The 24,201-nt window shown below is 29.0% G+C and overlaps 1 protein-coding gene across 2 annotated transcripts in view; it reads right to left on the bottom strand.

Annotated features, from left to right (window-relative positions):
• LOC148231678 (serine protease inhibitor dipetalogastin) overlaps window positions 1-24,201 on the bottom strand; it is an 89,272-nt gene that overhangs the window by 54,790 nt on the left and 10,281 nt on the right. For both annotated transcript variants that reach the window (XM_088193246.1, XM_088193245.1), the window contains exon 3: window positions 1,033-1,161. In XM_088193246.1, coding sequence (XP_088049372.1) covers window positions 1,033-1,090 — 58 coding nt within the window. In that variant the 5' untranslated portion in view covers window positions 1,091-1,161. The remainder of the gene's footprint in view (window positions 1-1,032; window positions 1,162-24,201) is intronic.

The raw sequence follows: 24,201 nt of genomic DNA, 5'->3' as shown, positions 1-24,201 counted from the left end.
AAATATTAATTCATTTTAAAATATTACCTTAGGTCATTGTCTGGGGATAATAATTTAATGCAGAATGCTGTCGGCTTTAACTAACCTTAAATTATGTCTTCTCGCTCTTAGTTATTCTAGACATGCCAACAATGCATTCTTATATGTGCAAAAAATACATTTTAAACTTATCCACATAAATTCTAAACTGATTTATTACTAACTGCATTCCAATAGAATTGTACAGAAAGCATAGTTTAATTGTCCAACTCACATTACCAATAAATATAAATTATATAATCTAAAAAATATATTAAGATAAATCATTGTTAATGATCTATTTTTTTATTTTATTTAATTACAGTGTTAAAGCCAATCACTATTCTAAAATAATTCATTAATAACTAAACTGGGCGTTAATGCGAAATTAATCGATGCTAATAGTAGATTGGCCGGTTTTTGATTTGCCTAGATTTTATCTATAATTTTTATTGGTTTTAAATGTATAATTACTTCAAGTTTTTAAAACCAGTATCAAGCGCAAATTGAGTTAGCTCTAAACTCATGTGAAGATAATTGTGTTTGATGTTAAAAGAGCTACCGGTAAAACCAGACACGGTAAAACACTTCATTAAGACTGAGTATACTGGTATTTAGCGATCTTAGAAAGGCAATATTTTATTAGAAAATGTCTTTCTTAACGTTTATGTCCATCAATTATAAAATAGCCTAACGAACGCTATAAGGAAAGACAGCATTGTTTTCAAGTTATCAAGAATCGTCTATTCAGAGTTTTTTGTTGTTTTAATTTATTACCGATACAAATTAGTAATAATTGTGAATGAATAAATATGAAATGCCTTTACTGTAACGTAATCAAGGTTTCCTGCGTAATTTTATTTAACTGGTTTAAATTTCGGTTTTGTTGACAGAGACTCGCGAAACCGGTGAGCAAAAACCGCTTTGTTTGCTTGTCAAAATTTGCGGTTTGAAATTAATACGATCACGCAATCTTTCGGCAAAAAAATAATAAATAAAAAATAGAGAACTCACCCGATACTATGGCGGTCAGAGCGAAAATGGCGAACAGTGCTAAAATTTGCGGCTTCATCTTGACTTATATTTGCACTAAAACTTCACTTTGCTCACTAACTGTCGAGTCTCTAGTGTTTGGTAATTATTCTGAAACAAAATAAAACATGTTTTAGTAAAATTAAATAGCATAAATTTTAGTGTATTATGCCTTAGTTTAAACTCCTTTAAAGTTTAAATAAAAAGGCGATGCAAATATCATTAATTTTAGGAACAGCACTAAAAACAGAAAAAAAATTTTCATCATGAAATTTGCATACTTTTTATAACTATATAAGCTATGAAGTGTCAAAACATTTAAAAAAAAACAGTATTAATATAATATAATATACTAAGAACAACGGTGACTGCTACTGACTTATAAAAAATGCTTATACATTTTTTTTAATTAATCCATAATGGCTAAAACAAAAATGAAAATATAAAAAAGATAAAACCAATTTTTTCCGTAATTTATTTTATCATATATAATATTTGTATTTTTTTATACTTTTATACTAAAAAATCAGAAAAGTATTGTAAAAATATGTTAATTATTAAAAAAAAATTCATTGGGATTAAGGCAACATAAGCTTTCGTACAGTAAGCTCCGGCGTCATAATTTGTATAGTTATTCATGACTGAGATTTCTAGATATCAACAAAACTACACAAAACACTTTTTTAGCATCTCCGTGTCCAAAAATATTTTTTATAGCCCATTCGCGTTCTGTACGATACGTTAGTTCGTAGCGTATGGCTCCATTATCTGTAATCTCAAGGCTCAAAAACATCAGATAGCTAAAGAGAGCGTTGAAATATTTTTTTTCTAATCTCAACGTTACTTATATTCAATAAAATATTTTTTTTAATTTAAAGGGTGGTGTCGATATTGATAATAAAAAAATATTAGGTGCTCTAAAGTATCACATTTGCGCCCCTTATTTTTCTACCTTATCAAAACACAATTAAACTTAGATCAAGGGTCAGCAAACAACGATCCGCGGAGCAAATCCGGCCCAATGCCTATTTTAATTTGGTCCACAAGCTACATTTTCTAAATATGCGCTATAGCGGAACGACTAATGGCGGAGTTGTGACATATGTCTGTATGTGGTGTTCCTATTGCTTCGCATTACACTGTGACGTTACATATTCAGTGCCGCGTCTAACGCTTTTTGCGATATTTTATTATCATTTTCTAGCTATGAATATTTATCGTGTCACTGCCAAAGCCAGAAAAAAAAATTAATGACTTTGATTGTCGTGATTTTAAAGCAGAGTAGAGTAATAATTATTTTGTTATCAAATTAGATGACAAAGCATTGTATTTATTTCGTGATGACTTTTTGTATGTATTATAATAAAACAATATATGCATTACTACACTAAGCACTCAACACGATATTCACAACTCGCATAAAAGTTAGAAAAATTAGGACGATTTTTTTCGTAGAAGTAAAAAAATTAATGTTGTTCAGGAGTAGCTTATTTATTGATGTTGAATTAAATAAGCCATGTTTAATTGTTGCAACTGAAAAATTGCGCCCTTAAAAATATATTTATGGCGAGAACAGTTGCTAGAAAGGTTGAGCACATTGTGAGTAACATCAATAGCCAATTAAATAGCAAAGCAAGCTCGATGATCTTGCGGAATATATGTTTTTCTAATGTACTCTTTGTCAAATAGCAAATATTTTGTATCATTAAAGAGTTTAGTATAAAAATTAACTGTAAGCACATATTTTTAAAGGCTTCTAAAAACAGCTAGTTACTAACTGGATTACTGGTTTGAATCACATTGTTTTATCAATGATTTATTAGCTTTCATGAATGCCTGCATTGAACAATTACAGACAATAATATGTTTAATGAAGTTTGTAAGACGTTAACAAAGTACTTTCTTAAATGAAATCGATTATAATGTATCACATTCGATAGTAGTTCAAATATAAGTGAAACCGGTAACGGCTTGATTGAAAAAAATATTCATTGTATTATACACAAGCAGATACTTTGTGAGAATCATCTCAATCTACCATTTGTTATTGAACTAGTTCTATTAAGTCAGTCTTTTTTATTAAAAATAAAATCCGAATATCCTAGTTTGCTTTACTATATAGCAGATTGATGGGTCAATCATAGTAAGGTTTTATTAAGATTTTTTGTACTCAGCGGAATGTTTGAAATTTTTATTTGCCCTTAGCTTTTATGTTTTAATACTAAATTTCTTTGAAAATCGGCCTTTTCTGCAGATATAGGACTTCCTAACGAATTTAACTTAAAACTACAGTTTTAAAGAAATGCCATTTTTTAACATTACATTAATTTGGTTCTTGGCCCGTCAAACCTAAAATATCTGACCCTTCACAAAAAAAAATTTTGACTCTGTCTTAGGGATAGCTACGAGGGTTAGCACATTTTATATGAATTTGATGCTAGTATTTATTTTATATTTTACAACATAATTGTGTTTATGCTGACGCATAGAAGATATATTTTTGTTGCGTTATTATTATCATGATCTTTAAATATTTTTTAACATTTAATAAATAATACAGGTAATCATTTATCTATAAGTAAAATACCAAAATCTTAAATATCATTTCCTACGTGATTTAAATTGAATGCAGGTGGCAATGACATTAACTATGCAGTTTCTTTTTATTTCCATTTTAGATCAGACATCAAGGGTCACAAAGTATTCGCCCAAGGGTTGACCGACCGCGATACAAAAGAATACCATGGACAAAGATAAACTACATTATCTTATTATAATATTACAAACTCGACCGCAAAACTTATAGTCTAGTCCCTATCTGGGCGACACTCGGGAACAGAGATGACTGCCCGGACTGTTTTGTACCGTTACCGTTCGAAACAAATGGACATATGCAAATAATGTTGCTTTGTGGACTGGATGCGGTTCAATCACATTTCCTTATGCGAAATCAGTTTTTTTCGCTTCAGATAAGCCATTGTGTCTGAGAACAACATTAAATCATTGTCTACGTCGACAATGCACCGTTATCAATGAATATTGGATTTGTTCTGAACAAAGTTTCATCCGTCATCAGTTTACGGTTGTTTATATTCGTAACTAAAATGGTATATACAGAATTTAATATAATACATTCCTTCATGTATTTTGATGCTAGATATTATATATTATTAATACATAACAATGGCTGTAAATCTAAACCGGCACACTACATCATTTTCAGTTTTACGATAAGCACAAAAATTAATTGAATAGTAATAAATAATTATTTATATATTTAAATATATTAATAGTAATATTTTTATGGCATATTAATGATAGCAAAATGGCATTATTAATTAATTTTTACTGATGAAAGTGAGTATTTCTATAAACATCAATTTCATAAGTTGACCCATAGGGTATTATATCAATGGAAATTTGTCCATAACTGTCAATAACGTGCATGTTTTTTTTATGTACATTCATTTAACACGCTTCGTGTCAACATATTTTTTTCTCCATCTATCTCCATTATTGAGATATATAATACATATGTTCCTATCCATCCATGTGTTTGTGAAAAACAATACATGCTTGTAACATTTTTTCTACCCTTCAACATTTCGCCTGTCATGTCGTGTCCGGTCGTATAGATCGTATCGACCGTGTCGTGTCATGTCGGACAGAAATATGCAAATTGTCATTAAAAAAACAAACACTGCATGGGATACGTTTAACAAAGTGAACTATTAAATTCGCGCTATTGCGCAATAAATCGCGGTCAATTAACTTTCCATCGCAATAAAAAAATGCCTTGAATGCGAAAATTTTACTGTTACGATGTCGGTTCAGTTTCGGATAATAAAATCAAAGAAAATATCCGCTCAAAATAAAAATAGATAGATATATAGCTATTTAAAAAAATGTTTCCAGAATAATAGATTTATTGGTTCATGCGTCAATTTTATGGCAAAGCATAAAATGAGCTTTCTTCAAACCTTTTTTGTAACGATACTATTTCACGAGATATCTACAGGCTTTTTAATTGTTTACGGTTATGACTCTAAAAATTAACGGAAAATGTTTATGGTACATTTTAAATTGTGAAAGACTCACATTGAACTTTATTATATTTTATTATTTTTTTTATTAAACTTGCTATCATAATAAATTAATTATGGCAGACAGACTTAAAAGAGAAAAAATCTAATACTGCCTATTAAGAAAGTCCACAGCAAAAATGAGTCATTTCTGGTATTTCGGCAATTGCAAAGTATATTTTTTTATTAATTTATATTATTAGCAATACGTGTTTTGATTATAACTTTTATAAATATCATATAGATTAGGGAATTATATTGTAAAAAAGTCACAATTGGACTAAAAAAAATGCAGCAATAAATTTAAAGAAAAAAATCTGCGTTGTTGTAATACATAACTATGTTCTTAGAGTTGGTCAGTCTTTGTTGTAGAAATTAAAAATTGCACCACAAATACGAACGTATAGTTTGACAAATAATTGTATAATGAACTAATGTATTTTATATTCATATATTTAGATAAAAATCTGTACATTGAATATGTAAACTGCACATTTGAATGAGTACCATTTTATTGATAATGAGTGACACATGAATATAAAACTTTTGATTAATAATAATATTTATGTTTTTAGTGCAAAAAAGTCAATATTATTTAGAAAATCGACAGCTGCACAATATCAATTTAAATATATGAGTAATTTCTGGAATTTCGGCAGGTTAAAAAGCGTTACATTTTCATTATTTTGTTTGTTCGCTATAAGTTGCTCTTATATATAACAAAGATAAGAAAATATTTTTTGTGAAATAAAAATACCACAATTTGCTAAATATATTACACAACTGTGCTTCAGAATTGTTCAGTTTTTATTTTTATAAAAATCTGAAAATTTCGAAATATTTTGCTACAAATATGAACGAATATTTTGAGTTTTTTAGTACCTTCTAAAAAAACGTTGATATGTCGCAATAAGTCACTCCTTCTCCGCGCAACTTTAATCTCCAATTTTTGCTCTCCTCAAATGAACAAGCGTCTTTTGGCATCAAAACCGAAAGTTAAAGTCAAAAACTATGGATTTATATGATTTTTCGTAGATGAAAATTTGTATAACTGGATACAACCTTAATGGGATCTTTACTGATTCTCATACCTTGAAATGGCAAAAAAAGTTTTTTTAATAAAAATAATGGCATGTTTCCTAAAAGACTTATTTAAACAAATTTTCTGGATTATCGAGCTCGCGCTTGAATACAAAATAAGACTGTTTCCTGGGTGTACCTATATAAATGAAACTATTGCGGTCGCTTCCCGATAACGACAGAAAGATAAAACAATTCCTATTGTACAATATTTAAAATGTTTTAATTTTTTAATATTTGTCGCGGTCATTATTTTATGTGTGATTTAATATAACAATTCCTCTCAAGGATTTGTTTGTGAAGCACCATTATTAAATTAAGCTTTATACTAAAAAAATATGTAAGATTTATTATACTATTGTAAGAAATATATCTAGAATGTATAGGTATGGAGATGGGAGCTACAGCTCCTAATAAAATCATGATATTTTGGGTTCCTCTGATCTCATGGCTCCAGATTTATTTTTATAAAAATATTTTAAGTACTACAAATCCGAGCGATAGAGCCGGACATTTATAGTAAATATTATATTATAATATGAAAGATAACACAATTAGTTATTTAGTTATAAAATGCTAAAGTGATTTTTACTCCATTCTTTATAAAACACCCTTGAATGTAAATACTAATTTATATAATTTTTAAGTGCTAATTACTAGTAAAATAATACATCTAATTTTGACATTTAGTAGAATGGAAAATGCAGTGAAATGGTTTTTATGTACCATACATAATTATGCAATATTAAATAATTATTTTAAGTGTGTAATTATATTAATTATAACTAGCATAATTACAACAATAAAACTAGCCTGTTGTCGCCTGTCTGTTTCCCCATCTCTTACACATTTTAGTGTCTCTCCTGTCCCTTCGTCCACCTACAGTGTGTAAAATGCTTCGAACTTTTTAGTTACACAGTGACATTTAAGAGTATGTTTTTTTAAAACAATAATGCCTTACTAAGGGTGTGTAAAAGCAATGGGTTGTTTTTGTTATATTTGTGGCAATTATATGGTAAAAAAAAAATCAAAAAAGAAACATTTCAGATTTTGCTTATTTTTGCATGAAGTTGAGTTCCCATAAAGTTTGTTCAATTTGCGTAAAAGAACTGAATTTTCTCTTTGGTGTACCAATGTTTTGAGGAAGACAAAAAAATCATAGTGATGATTGTTACTCTTTCTCAAGAAATATGCAAGGTTTTAATCTAAAGAAAAAATGAGATTTTTTTCTTAATGTTCTAATAACTCAATGACCTGAAATACGTGTTCCTTCTCCTTCAGATACACCAGAAAATATATTAGATAATATCGAAGCACTGCTCCAAATATACAGCATATGATCCCGGCAAAATGTTTCAAAACATTTCACACAAACAGAGTTAAATGATTTAGTCAGAGTCTTAGATCTTTCTAATGAATCTGCAGACTTTTAGGTTCTAGATTAAAGGGAAAAAATTGGCACCTGCTACGTATTTTTATTGGTTTTAAAGTGGAGAAAAATTATTTGTTGTGATCTTGTTTTTTGTAAAGATGCTTCCAGATTCGTTGTAACTTTCAACATTGAATACAAATCTGACGATTGGAGGCTTTTTATTGATTCGTCAAAAATAAGTCTGAAAGCAGTACTCTTACACAATGCATTTAATTGATTTAAAAGAATGCTACAAAAATCTTGAGTTGATTCTTTACAAACTTTCATATCCAGATCACAAATGGATAATTTGTAGCGAATTAAAAGTAATATCGATTGAGTGCTTACGCTAAATTTTCTATGTTTTCTGCGTGAATGAGACAGCTATGCCAAAGAGCAGCAATATATTAAAAAAGTATGACTAATCAGAAATACATTACAGCCTAGAATCAAAACATTGAAAATGTTTTTTTGATCTGAAAATAGATCTATTTCCAACACTTAACATTTTAGTGGATTTGTAACCAATTCCCTAATTTGTCAGTGGTTTTGTTGGACTTGAGAAAACTTATGAAGAATAAAAAATTTGAAACAAATTTAAAAAAGTACGAAAGAGGCGTGGAAAGCATTTAAACTTGTTGCGACCAGCTTTCTTGAAAATAAAAAAGAGTCAAGCTACGAGTATATTGTTGAAGATGTCGAAAAAATTCAAGATCTTTGCTGTAACATGAGTTTAAATGTACATTTCTAGATTACTTTCCTGAAAATTTGGGTGCAGTAAACGAGAAGCAAGTTTAAATATTTCACCAGGACCTGCAGATAATGGAAATGCGATATTAAGGAAGATGAAATGTGAGCATGATCGCGGACTATTGTTGAAAAGGATGATCCTCAGAAAGTTCACAAAAGGTAAGACGGAAAAATTACTTTTGAGGTAAAGAGAAATTTGCTATAAGAATATGTTAATTTTTTTGTATCTGTTTTAAGCTTTCTTAATGCTTTTTAGTTCCCATATTTGAGTATGTTTGGTATATATTAAGTGTCAACATTAAAACACAAATATTTTAAAATTGCATTCTGCGCCATTTTTAAATTTTTCGTGAAATAACTTCACGCGATAGATAAAAATATGTCATTTTTAGAATCAGCACTAAAAATTACATTAAAATTGGTTAAAAAAATGTTTTAGCAGGCCTGTGTTTTTTGTCTCAAGCATTGTTACACAACGCTGCTAACGCCTGTATATACTACATATACAAAACATTATTTTATTTAATAATTAATTAAAAATCCACCATTGTATCATGACAGGCGCTAGTGTGTTCATTACAACGGGATAGCAATAAACACCTACAAGTGTACATTGTGACAGTGACATACAGGAATATTGTTTATGTTACTGCCTTATTTTTTTAAGCGAACTCAAGGCTCTAGATTAGTAGTTAAGTATTGAAGTGCATACAGGGTATATCCAGCAAAAAGCACGACACACGCAGCAAACGCTGCGTATGCAAATGCCCCACAGTGCGGGGAACGGGTTAGCCACCCGGCGGCTGTGGGGCAGTCTCTATGTATTTTCGTTTTTTCAGCACAGATAGCGCCACGCCACCGTCCGCCGCTACCGGATCCCGCGTATCTACTACACGGCATAACTAACGGTTCGCCGACGGGGCGCCACAATCACTGTGCAGTTTTTTTATCTCCATAGTTGCGCCCCATTTCGAAGCGTGAATGCAGCGATTTACATTTCGACAATCAGATTCGAATCTCTCCCGTTAACGGAAACGAGTTTTTTGCAATGCAAATTTGTGAATATGAAAAAATATGCATAGTTTCCCGTTTAAAATTCGGTGTTTATGGTGTGGTTGAAGTGTGTATATATCCTAAGGGAATATAAGCAAAAAAAACGTTTATCCAGATTTGTATAAATCCACAATTTTTTATTAAAGTTACACATACAGTTGAGAGCCATCGAAATAGTAATTTATTATTAAAATATGTTTTCTGCTTATATACATAATATGCATATTTTTTCATAGTCACAAATTTTCATTGCAAAAAACTTGAATCGATTAACGGGAGAGACTCTGTATGACATTTCCCAAAACGATTACGAATTTAAAAGTTATTAAAATATAAATAATTACTCGGAACATAGATTGAAAACCACCCAAACGTTATTTATTTGCATATATTTAATTATGAATATAGCAGATCCAATATTTTTTTAACTCCCATACGTTTGTAAATTATCAGTTTTCTTCCAAAATAAACACAAGAACCATCGAATATTTAATTTATTTATTAACATTGAATAATAAAAACAATAAAGTCTTTTTGCAAACAAAATTTTCAAAAAATATAATTCAAAAACAAAATGCCCCCAACAAAAATAAAAAATATATTTTTTTGACAATGGAAATTTCCAAAGACAATGGAAATTTCTTGTAAATTTGCAAAACGGCCTCGCCACAGTTTATGCCCCGGCGCGACTGCTTATAAATCGTTTTATTATTGCGTTAAAATCTACTAAAACTAACATGCTAAAAGGGTCATAACACTAATATCGACGGCAGAGAATCAAAGTCAAATAAAATCTTTCTATAGAAGTGTCTCATGTTGTCAGCATTTCCGTATTTATATATGTATGTATATAGCCTACTTCACAAAAGATTTTGTTTTCCGCCCCTTTCGGTAGAACGCTCCATTACAAAAGTGTGACAAGTTTTGGAGCAGATTGCCGTTGGCCACTATCGAATTACAAACAAATATTTTTAACATTTTGATTCATAGCGGGTACTTTGACTAAATTTGCAAAAAAGGTTTTCACACGGTGATGTCCCATTTTACCAAAGAAGCCCTTGTTTTGCCCTAAAAAATTATAACCCGTCTATGTTTTTAAAATGCCAATGCCTAAATGGCTTTCCTACCAGCGATTATGATTTAATAGCATAATATTTAGATTCTTATGCCTTTAATTTTTGCTAAAAGCATATTGATCACTTTCATTTTTATTTTGTATTTAATTAGATTGTATTATATAATAAATCATAGCTTTTTAGTGAAACAAGATTAAGCATCTCAAACACAATTTTGATAATATAATTTTATTTATTCCATTTTACTGATACTTGATTCTATAAAATTATACCATATATTTCTTTCCAAATTAATGGGACCCGAAAAAAATTATTCTAAGAACCTCAGGGGTTTGCGCATAAGAGACTGAGAGAGTACGCGATTTTTATCGCGTCGCTTGGCACTCCATTCAGGATATCGCATGTTCGCTTTTGCTGCCTTCACAGAAATGAACATCATTTTTTTAAATATAATTTTATTTTACTAGTACTTGATTATTGGCAAATAATTTTTTCCCGACCTAACTCTTTTTTTACTAAATTAAAGGGACATAAAATTATTATTTTTTTGTCTAGTCTTAACTTTTTGTAGCATGTTTAAATATTCAGATAAAATTACCTAAATAATTGATGCTAGTTAAAAGCAACCAAAAAACTCGCTAAAGATACAGTAATATAGAGAGAAATTGTATTTAATTAAAATGTATTAAGTAAGAAAACAGCTATTTAGCGAAACAAGATTAAGCATCTCAAAACAGACTTGATGAAACAGAGAATAAAAAGAATAATTATAAATATTTACGAAACGGATTTAAACTACTATATACTGTAATGGAAATCTATGTAAAAAATAAAATGAATTTCCTTTGAAGTGATTAAGATTTTTCTTACATATAATTATAAAACTCGTTTCATTGATTTGTAAAGCGAATAAAATTTTCAATAAATTAAACGCATGTATCACAAAGTCGTTATTGATACAAAAAAAAAAACATATTTTTCCCTGCATAAAAATAAGTAACCTTAACACTAATATTAATGCCATCCATTGTACGTCGATAAAACAATAAAACATAAATAAAATGTTCACGAATAAAAGCCACAAAAAAAGCAATACCACAAAAGGTATTCGCTAAAAGTTAACATCACATTCGAAAAGAAATCGTCCCTCATAAACAAATACACTTTATAAATTTGCTTATAAAAAAACTCCGATCCAAAAATTTAGATTAATAAATGCCGCTTTTAGATATGAAAAAGAGACGAGCAATTACATTATAAATAAAACCGTTATTCGACTTTGATGTATGGTAGAGAAACCAACCGACTGCAAGTAGCAAAAACAATGACTTGGTTTTAAAGCATAATTGTAGTTATTATATTACAGAGTTAATAAACCTTAATAAATGTTTGAATAGGAAAAGTTATATTTTATTAACCTATGAAAAATGTAGAACGTATCTAGTAGCTTAATAAAGAAGTACATTCATGGTAGTTTGTTAATATGTTCGTTAAGCATTACTCTTTCTACCATAAATTTGCGGTTACATTATTAATACCTTTACCATCCATCTCATCTTTTTAAATTTCCGCTAAAGACTTAAGCCATATCCATAAACGCAACAGACAATGCGCAAGGCCGTAAAACGTCTCGTCCGGGTCAACATTGACCAACGAATGACCCACATGCCGCACCAGCATTTGACGAGAAATCGAAAACCTGCCACAAATGTGCAAATTGCACAGAACCATGAACAACAAATGTAATAATAATAACAACTGCGAAGGAACCCAATAACCCACATCTCCAGCGAGAGGTCCCGCAAAGGTCAAGTGCATTAAGGCCTTCGCCGCCAAACGGGACCGAAGGGCAGAGAGAAAGTCGAGGCACAGTTCCCAGTCATGCACCGGTCTAGGGCGCCGAGAGCAAATTGCGGGAAAGTGATGGCCGACCGTGGGCACGCGGGCAATTTACGCACGTGAACGTGAAAAAATAAAATATAGGTAAAAAAGCATCATAACGTAGATTAGAGCGCTTTCTAGCATGTGAAGAATCTAGTGTTGTAATTACGCGATAAGTGAGCCCTAGGAATGTATCATAGATAGATGGTTTACGTTCAGTAACTAAGCTTTTATATTTAATATATTCTAGCATTCAATTAATGAGTTTCATACTTATATATCTTAAAATAATCATTTACAAAAACGAATTGATCTTTGTTTTATTTTTATTTTTCACGTAAATTTCATCTACGGTAAATATTTATAAGGTATTTATTTTTTATATATGATGTTTTAATTTTTTTCATAAAAAATGTCTTTGAGATGCATAATCTCGTTATGCTAAATTTGTTTTACTTAATACAGTCTAACTAAATATAAATTAAATTAAATATTTTCTTTCTCCCTACTTTAACAAGTTGGTTTTGGTTGATTATTAAATTAATTAAAATTAAAAATAAAATGAGAAAGCAGTGGCAAAAACTTAATCTCTGCAATAAACAACTTTAATACTTTAATAACTGATATTCACGATAGTTGTAGCTAAAACTAGCAAATATTTCATTATGAAAAGTAACTAAATCGCTTAAAAATAAACACACATAAATTCCACGGTTAAAAACTCAAATATCATAGCTGACACGGATCTGGATAAAGGAGAAATGTTAGTTAATGCTTTTTCTGTATCGTACGAACTTACTAAAAAAATTTAATACTCTAAAACTGAAAACGAAGTAAATAGATCAATAGATTATTAAAAACTTATGATAAATAAAAAAAGTCCTAGGATTGGTAGGTAAGATAACACGTTGATTAAAAACCTTCCTGAAATTTGCATAAATTATTTAACAAACTTTAAAATTCATCAAATATCGCTAAAATTCATAAGGATCCTACAAATCCAATTAATTATCAATTAAAATAATCTTGGTTTTCGCAAAAATCATAATATTTTAACAAAGCACATATGCGCTAATTTTAATAATAAATAGAATACGGGACTTTAATATTAGATATAGAAAAAGCTTTCGACACAGTGTGGTATGACGGTTTAATTCATAAGCTATACAAAGACTAAGCCCCTGACTATTTGCTTCACCTGAAAAGTAGAAGCTATGTTGTTTCACTAAATAATGAACACTCGAATGCGCGTAAAATTCCAGCTGGAATCCTTCAGGGAAGTTTGCTTGGTCCATTTCTCTTTATCTTGTATACGAATGATATCACAAAAATAAATAAAACGCGTTTATCTATATATGCTGATGATACAGCCATTTTAACTAATGCTTACGGTCTTAAATCTTTTGAAAACTTGAATAAATATTTTGAGAATTAGAAAATTAAAACAGAAGCAATTATTTTCACAAAACAAACGTAGACAAACATAACGTCAAATACATGGACTCCCAAATTTAAATGTAATAAACATATTTTAGAACTTCGCTTTATAGGGCTTACCGCTATTGCGACCCTTAGAACGATATTAAATAGAAAATGCGCTTTAACTATAAAAAATAAAATTTTAATCCATATACAATTAATTAGACTCATTTTTGCAAATTACAAGTCATTCAAAACAAAGCTATAAAAATAATATGTAACACACCTTTTTATACTAATCTTAAAAGCCATAAAATACCAACATTTTCATACCAGAAAATATAAAAATATATCGCGAAACCACTGACACATTAAATTTAAACACAAGCGCAAAATGTCAAAGCACATATTGCTTTTGAGACAACATATCAAAATGTACAACATATTTTTTAATTTATTGTATTTTTTTTCCCTTAAATTGCAAAAGGTTCTTAATTATTTTTCCTTTAATTTATAACCACAAATATTTTGTCGTATATTATTATTTTCTATTAAAATGAGCTAATAATTAATTTTAAGCATGAAAAAAGTTATAAACCAGTAACATGCTTATTATATACATATAATTAGTATGTCTACAAAATTATTTATATTATCGAAATAAACGTATATATTAAAAAAAACAATCATTTTAGTTTTTAGCTCTACCTCCATATCTACGCTTTTAGTGAAAGCTAGTTTTAATGGTCCATTTAAGGTGACTGTCCGATAATTACAAAGGATCGTTAAAATAATATTTATTTGATGCGAGTTTCGAATCTTAAAAAGATTTTTTTTATAAATAATGGCTATAAAAAAATATACGTTAATGTTAAAAAAACACATTTTGTTACGTCAAATTTATTTTATATACTGTTAAATCTATTAAATATAGAAAATATTTCGTCATTGTTGATTTAATTGCACGTGTGCCTTCAAAAAATGTATCAGACAAAGACCTACATATAAAAGGTCGTAACACCGATAAAGTAAAATAATAAGTGGCACTCGATAATTTAATCTTGAAAAGTGGAATGTTTTAATCAAATAAAAAACGAGAGGTATTAATTGAATTCCCATCGCTTATTGTGCAACTCCGCTCCTCTCGATGTGAATGCTCCATAACGGTGAGAGTATTGTCCGAGCAAATATGCTGACCGCTAAAGTGTCAAGGTCGGGTCACGGATGGAAATCGGATCCGAAGGATGAACGTTGGAATTCCGCGTCTAGAGATCTAGTGGTAGTAGACAGATCGGCTCGTGACGCGCTATGATTGCGCTAGGTATCGAGAGGAGATTAGCGAATGTACAGCTATACGTATAAGACTTGACACATTGACATGCTTGCATGACTGGATGCTGTAATGGAATACCGCTTCCGACGGTATGATATGTCATAAATTATTTATTTATTTTTATGTGATATATTATACCTTATAGCTTTTATTTGGTCATGCCTTATAGTTTTATACATTTATTATATTAAAACATAGCCACAATGGACCACATCGATTTTATTGATTTTAATGTCATAGAAGTCTTGCGCTTGCTCTCTTTTACGGAGTTTTTTGGTAGAATAATATTTCATTAAAACGTTAAATACCGCGACAATTAGGGCAAAACCATTTTTATTAATTTGTATTTTAAAGTTAAATGCAATGGTGAAATTAGTAGACGTTAAATTTGTGTTTAAAAAAGGATTGGGAGCCATTGACTTACAACAAAGAGGTCGAAAATATTTTAGAGCCAAATCTTTAATGTAAGTTAGAGATTTATTATTGTGAATAGAAAAGATGGGTGTAATTAAAAAAGGGATACAAAGTAGATGGGAACAAGAATATCAATATTTTTTAACTGGTTTAGTTAATGTGATTTTTATTAATATCTTAACCAAAGGTATCAATAAATACGTATTTTAACATGTGTGTTTTTGAATGAAGTTAAAATGACAAATTATTGACATTTTTCATAAGATCAATGCAATAAATATGCCTTATTTTGCTTTAATGTGACAATACTGTTGCAACATATTTTGCATTTTCGTAACATCATTACTATAAACATCAATAAGTTAACAATAAATTTATAGAAGCTGTTTTTTGATGAGATAGACATTACAAGAACTCTATACTTATCAAGATTAAAAATTTACATGGCCATTTTAATCAAACATTTCTGCGACAGATGCCTAAATAATGATATCACGTAATATGGACCAGGGATGTCATTTGCAAAATGCGTGTCAATAAATGAAATACTATTTTAATGAAATCGACATATTAAAAAAAACGACTGACTAGCCAACTTTCGCCACCCCCTCCCCCCCCCCCGGAAAAATCTAAAATGTCATTCCTGAATCTAAACCAGAAATTCTCGGGTTATCCCTCAAAGAAAAAAACATCTCAAAAATATTGTTTTAAATATGTCATTTCAGTGAAATCATAGAAGAATACATTTTCACCAGTAAAAATATAATTTATCTGGCAGGTGCTAGTAAAATGATATGATTTCAACTCTTGCATATGTAGTAAAATATACTTTTATATAATTAGCGTGATTTATTTACATGCGATGTATAAATATTAAAGTGAATGTGTGTTATATTTTCACTATACTATATTTGCGTTAACACAGTCAGTTAGAGAGCCATTCATTTCAGCATTAATTTTAGGTTTACGCACCTACAATTAGCTCTAAAGCACACGATACGGATTTATGTTCGATGTACCTATCACAACTGCGATTGATTGATAAATATTAAAAATATAGTAATGATTTTAATTTTCATAAATTTGTTCAAAATATAAACAGGAGTGTATCTCAATTATGAATAATGATGAAATGAAACTGACTGTATTAACGCAGATATGGTATAGTGAAGTCCAAATATATGTTCTTTAGTAGATATATATTTCTACTAGCAAAAATATAATTTAACTGATAGGCGGCACGCTGCTCTAAAATGTCTATGAAATTCAATGTGACAGTTGCGAAACGTTCATTTGCTGTTTAAATTCAAATCTAAGTCGAACCTAATGAATGCTCTAAAACTAATTACAGTATTAAGTCAGTAATATTTCATTAGGTCTAGTTCAAAGTACAAATAAAGCTAGAGGAAAAAATAAGCGGAAGAAGAAGTATAGACAGATATCGTATCTCGCATATTGCTCCATAGTTTGTCCGCACTATATATTACACTATTTTAAAAAATACTATAGCTATATTTAACGATATTACTACGAGAGTATTGGTTAAAATATATTTAAACCGAATTTTGGTCAATAGGAGGACGCAAAAATAATTATCACTTCTCAGAAGTTAAAAATTTACATCAAAAGCAATAAACTTTAATTGCGTCGCAGTTAGAACGTACATTCCCACTCTGATGTTAGAATCAAGGCAATTAAGAATCAAATAAAGAGCATCTAAACCGAATTTTGACCAATAGGAGAGCGCAAAAAACAATTATCTCTTCTCAGAAGTCAAAAATTCACGTCAAAAGCAATAAAATTTTATTGCGTCGCAGTTAGAACGTACGATCCCACTCCGATGTTAGAATCAAGGCAATTAAGAATCAAATAAAGAGCATCTAAACCAAATTTTGACCAATAGGAGAGCGCAAAAAACAATTATCTCTTCTCAGAAGTCAAAAATCCACGGCAAAAGCAATAAAATCGTGCCGTCGCCGTCGCAGTGGGAACGCTCGTTACCGAGCGTTCCCACTGCGACGGCGCCGACACGATTTTATTGCTTTTGACGTGAATTTTTGACTTCTGAGAAGAGATAATTGTTTTTGCGCCCTCCTATTGACCAAAATTCGGTTTGAATACACTTTGATCGTTACTCTCATATCAATAATTTTTTTAATAGACAATTTTTTGATATAAATTTTGTTTATTTTTATATGCGCTTAGTGGCATAGGAAAAGCTGCTTTATATTTAATATAAATAATATTTTTATATAATTTTTTTTAGTAAAAACGGCATTTATTATTTATAAATAAGCCCTGCTCCTATATAATTATTATTGTTTATTATTTTAACTGTCTCAATAATGAGATATTCGTAAGAATCTTAAATCTAAGAATATATCGTATATTATATATTTTTCATTATTAAAATTATATTGAAGATAGCACTATAAGAAAACATTATTATTTTAATAAGTAGGATATGATAATTTAGAATAATATGTGGTTCAAAATATGATACTTATATTGACATATAAATATAGAATTATATAAATTTGAAGCAATATATGCATAAATATATTTATTGTTATATTAAAACATATTTATTTTGATATAACTCAATATAAAAACATTAATAAAATAATAAAAATAGTTTTAACTTTTTTTTAATATATGATGGCAAAATAAGCAAAATGATTGATAATGACGAAAAGGATAGACCTCAAAGTGACTCTGTTAAATGAAACGGAGCTTAGAATTTTTTTATATGCTCGAAAATTATATACTAATAAATACTATATGATAAATTTAAATAATAAATATACTGCTATTAAATGGACAATGATTTTTTTACTATAAGATAAGCAAAATGATAAATTTAAATTTTGCATAGATTAAGCAAAACAATTAATATTTTTAGCAGTCAAAAATAATAATACGATTCTTGTATTATTTGTCCTAAAACTCAAAATCAATCTATATTTTAAAATCGTTTACAACATTACAGATGGACAAGACAATTTTTTATCAGACACAACTTGAAAAATGCTGTTCAATCGCACATTACAATGCAATTAAAGTTTTTCTCGTAGATGTTAAACCAGTTAATAACAGCTAAATAAAAATCACTTACGCTGCACTAATGAAAGAAAGGTATTCCTACATTTTTTTGTATTGTGTGAGAGCAATTTTAAAAGAATTTTCATATAGAAGTGTATATTACATTTAAGTATGATACATTAGCAAAGCTATCTTGAATCATTTTTTTATTGGACATTTATATAAATAGTACAATATAGACCACTTTAGCGGTATAGCTCCTCAAAGATCGTTCCTCTCTTCCAACGGTAAGAACAAAACGTCAAACACGAGCAAACAAAGGACGTTATACAAGCGACGCTCGAACGAGACGTTAACCGTTCAAGTTCAATTGCCAACCGTTTCCCATTGTCCGCAGCAGCGGCAGTATCAGTGGTCCATTGAAGTCAGAAGAACAGTCCGCGTAACGGAGGTTTCAAAGGGTTCCGGCCCAAGGAGAGATTTTCCGCCGTGCCGTGCCAACAATGGGACATACTATTCCGGCACTTTTGTGAACTATTATTATGAATTATTTATTTAGTCGCAGTAACGACGATGAACTCTGGCGACTCTGATTATCTGTATCCAGCCTCCCTGGACCTGCGCCAAGATCTCTTATCGGATCGTATCTGATCGAAACCGGTGGAGCGATTGCCAGTCTACATTCCGTTGGTTTCAGAGATCGAAATCTTGGGCTTTCTTCCCGTTTTCGACTCTGGGCCGTTACCACACTAACACGGTTTCGTTTTGCTATTGCTCATTTAATTTCGGATAAGATATTTCCGTTAAAAATAAAAAAAATGTATCAGTCTTTCTTTAGAATACAAATAAAAAACCGTCTTACTAGTAAGACAAATATTTAATAAAAAAGTTAAGACTCTTGAGTAACTAAAGATCGAAAAGCACTGTATTTTTTCATAAAAGCTCATAAGCATCATAAATTAATTAAAACTTAGATTGTACGTAATTTATATAAATAAACATTCAATATAAAATGAAACCTCTTTTTTATTATTTAACTAGTTATTCAATAACTTCAAAGAACGACTATATAATAAAACAGAAACTAATATAAAATTTGCATAAAATAAATCGTTCTCTTTAATTAATTTTATGTAACATCAGCATAATAAAATTAAATAATCATCATATGTATAACATTAAAAAGTACTTTCTATTATAAAAATATATACGTATGTATGTAGACCACCCGCGAAAGTTCAAACAATTGACAGTTTGTACACGTACAGTTAAATGGTAATGTTTTCCGTATTTGCGATTAGCACCACTACTTTCTCGGCTGTTCCACATAACCTTCGCATAATCTTCGAGTAGTTCATTTTCAAGTGCCACGGCCGATATGACCAAACGGTTATTCAAATTTATATGGTACACACTGTACGTACATAACTCGTCTTCGTCGAGTTCTGTTTTATTGGACATGTTATCCATCGGTCGATCACCAGACATGATCGGCGCAACTCCACATATTTGTACATACTGCAGCTACATGTAGTGCGTCTGACAGTTAAATATTTATGAGTCACCAACACCAATAACTAAAAAGCTTTGAAAGGTGAGATTGGACTAAAACTGAATTAGAGATAAATTAAATCTTTAACCCATCGACTAATAAATATTTTTAATTCAGATTTGCTGACATTAATAAATTAACAATGTGGAGGAAAAAAGCATATAATATTTGTTCCATTGAATTAATTATAATAATATTTTACAGACATTTTAAAAATGACAATTTCAATACAAGAATAAAGAGGAGTGTGTTATAAATTATAAATTGTACACATATCACCCTTATTATATTTATTTTGCTCATACATATTTATTATTCGTAATAGTGACACTAGAAATTCCGCATATAACGAGATCAGCAATAAAAATGGGGTAAATGGCGCTAGCGATTAATAGCCAGGCGCTTAACATTCAATATGACATGAAACGTTTTATTGCCTAGCAGGTTACAGCCCTCGGGAAATAACCGGTTCAGGTTCAATTGCAGCCAAGATGGTGCAAAATACGTGGGCTTATTTATACATACATATAATATGCACATCCATAGAAAAGACCGATAATAAATTCAACAACCATACCTATACGCATAGATAAAATCCTATGTCAAATATTAGAACACCATACCTTAGATATATAATCTCAAATCATTTTAATTGGTATATTTTATTTTATTATGCTTAAGTATATTATTAATTAATTGGGTTTCGCGCTCGACCGTACGTCCATATTCTTTTTATAGGTACCGGTTGTGTTTGTTATGTTAATCAATTTTATGATAACTTATTTTATGACAAACGCAAAGCTATCGATTTAATGTTATTAACATATGTATGTAAAGCTTCAGAAACGTGTGAAACCAATCAGTATTTGCTAAAAGGATATTAATAGTGAAGGCCTATAATTTTTATTTTTTTTAATGATTTTTTTTTAAATCTCCTAAGAGTATTTTGGCGAAATATATAGAGAATGAGACTCAAAAAGAAAAGACGCGATCTCAAACATATAAATATTATCCTTTTTTTATATACATATTAATCGCGTAAAAAATAAACAATATTTTTTTTATCTTTGGTGTTACTCTAAAAAATAAAATTGTTTAAACATATACCTCAGACCTAAGCAAAAAAAAACTTCCGAAAATGTGTTTAATTTATATTATTATTTGGTACAAAAAACACTTTGGTACAAATATCACATTTTGGTTTAGTTTATAAAAAAAATATGGAGCCTTTGAAAAAAATATTTGTAAAAAATGTATGTGTCTTTTCAAATACTACAATTTGTAAATATGTATACAAATTGTAGTATTTGAAATGATACATATCAATAATGATTTAGGGGCTTAACTATATTGTTTTAAAATGATTACCTAACCAATTGTCTATTAGATTTGTATTGAAAATATTTATGAAAATAGCTTACAGTTTCACATTAAAAATATCCAGAAAGTTAAGACTTAAAAACATATTCAAAAATAATACGGACTTAGAAACATTAGAAATTAATAAAATCATAAGAATTTACTATATATTTATAATCTTTGATTATATTTTTGCTGTAGTAGTATGTCTTTAATGTTTTATATAAAAATACATTGCCAATTGAAGGTCAGATTTAGTAGTTAACATTTTAATAGAAAATCCTAGTTTAAAATTGTGCACTATTTATTTTGTTTTATCAACGATGGTTAAAAACAATCATCAGTATAAAGACTTTTTAAAAAAATACAATAATGAGTCCAATAAGTCGAGTGATACTACATGATAGATGTAAAACTCTGGATATTATCTGTGAAACAGACATTTAATAGATAAATAAACATGCCAAAAATTCTAAATAAATGCGTCTTATACGCATAAAATGCATTAACAGATACAAAATCTGGACTGTTTTTTATTGCAGAAATAGTGACGCTCTCTGATAAAAATAAAATAAATTCATACCGATCCGGTGAGATGGACTACGTGTGTTTTTAATGTGGCGAAAGATACAGCAAAAATGTTTTTAGGCAATCGTGCAAAATCTAGAGACGTGTTTCTTATATTCCGGAATGGAAGGTATCTATTTCATCGACGGAACAGTAAATACGGTGGATTATACAACTATCCTAAAAAAATTATCGATTCATGTGGACTCAAATTTGAACTGTAATTTTATAGTTGCTCCTACACCATATCGTTGAAAAATAAATAATAAGCAATGTTTTTCATTAAATAGATCAGAAAAAATATAGATAAAATTAAAAAAAATATATAAAATGAATACTTTACGCAAAGGAAAAATATCTTAGAATGGCCTGGAATAATTCTAAAAAAATATTGAAATATCTTTAAATCATTATTAAAAAAAAATATTGCATAACTCAATGAACTAATAAAAGCCTTTAAAAATAGCGATATGCAAATCATTTAATTATTGATTAATTCCATGCTTTCTTTGCTAAAATTGCTAAAAAAATATGAGTGAATTAATGGGTTTTTATTACTAAAACATGATTTATTTAAGCATCCTTCATATGCTCCAGACCTTGCTCTTTATTTATTTTATTGAAAATCTGATTTAAAAATGTATTGATTGATTTATCAAAGCATCTAAAATATTCCAAAAATAAATGATAAAATAATATCTTTACTACAATTTAAACTTTTGCATTTAATCAATATATATAGACAATAATGATTAAGTATTAAATAAATCATGCACATATACCAAACATATCCTTGACTTTAATTACTATATAAATAACTAGCAAAAATTTGCAAAATATATTCTTTATAACATATTTTTAGTTATATACAAAATATGATTGAAGGTGGTGCAATTTTTTTTTGCACTCTGTATTGAAATATAATTTTTTTTAACATTAAAAAATTTATAAATAACATCAAAATACAGAAAATAAACTCAAACTTTATCATATATATGAAATTATGTCTGAGCAATAGATATTTTATAATAAAATAGCAAGATGAAAAATCATTTATATTTTTATAATTAATTTTCATAAAAATCACGTAATTAGTCAATTATACAGTTTAAAATAAATTTAATTAAAAATAAAGTATAATTGAAAAAAAATATTATTTTTTATTGAACGAATTTACACTTGATTCGGATTTTTCCACACCTAGCACATATAGGGTTAATTAAACTGGAGTACTTCAGGGTAGTGTACTGAGACCATTAGTGTATGGCAGACTTGCCAACTACAAAGAGAACTACGTATGCAACCAGTGCTAAGAACCAGTCTCAACAAAACATAATACAAAATGTTGCGTATTTGGAGATGCACCTCGACAAAAAGCTTACCTAGAAAACCCATATTTGGAGTTAAATAAAATAACTCTATAACATCTCTCAACTGACAGTGAAGAATAAATTGCTCGTGTACAAATATATCCTTTAGCCAATTTTAATTATATATAGTTTTCAACTCTAAGGATCAATAATCAACTCCAATATAAAAATGATTCAGAGGCTCCAAAATCAAGATATTGAATGCTCTAAAGTACGTCCAAACTTTTTTATTCACAAAGACTTAAAACTAAAAATTTTCAAGGAAGAATTGGAAATCGCAAGACAGAAATACAAGGAAAAACTGGAGAAACAGCCCAATAAATTTATTATAAAGAGCCAATAAATTTATTATAGCTGCCTTGTTAAATCGCTGATTTACTTACGTGAGATTTAAAGATAAAAGTTTTTTCAAGTGCCATGATGAAAAGACAGATTCCAAAAAAAAAAGAAAACAAAAAACCAGTAATATCAAGTTAATAAAAATATATTAATACATATGTTTTTAATTATTATTTAATGTAAGAGGAACATATCATAAATTTAGGTTATATTTAAATTACTATAATTATATGTAATGTGGTATTTTTTTGGAAAATGTGTCTTTGATATAAGATTTGTCTACAACTAAAAATAATATATTAACTACTGACGCGAAACAATATTTTATTTATTAGAAAATAAATATTTCTAAAATTTTGCATTAGCTTTGCTTAAATATAAAATCAAACATGCACATTAAATACTGACTTATATTAGTATATA

Source organism: Plectrocnemia conspersa, unplaced genomic scaffold (assembly GCF_051122295.1).
Source record: "Plectrocnemia conspersa isolate PC_06_02 unplaced genomic scaffold, ASM5112229v1 ptg000009l, whole genome shotgun sequence".
Lineage (NCBI taxonomy): Eukaryota > Metazoa > Arthropoda > Insecta > Trichoptera > Polycentropodidae > Plectrocnemia > Plectrocnemia conspersa.
The sequence above is the reverse complement of the archived record's forward strand: the minus strand, read 5'-3'. Positions and strand labels throughout refer to the sequence as shown.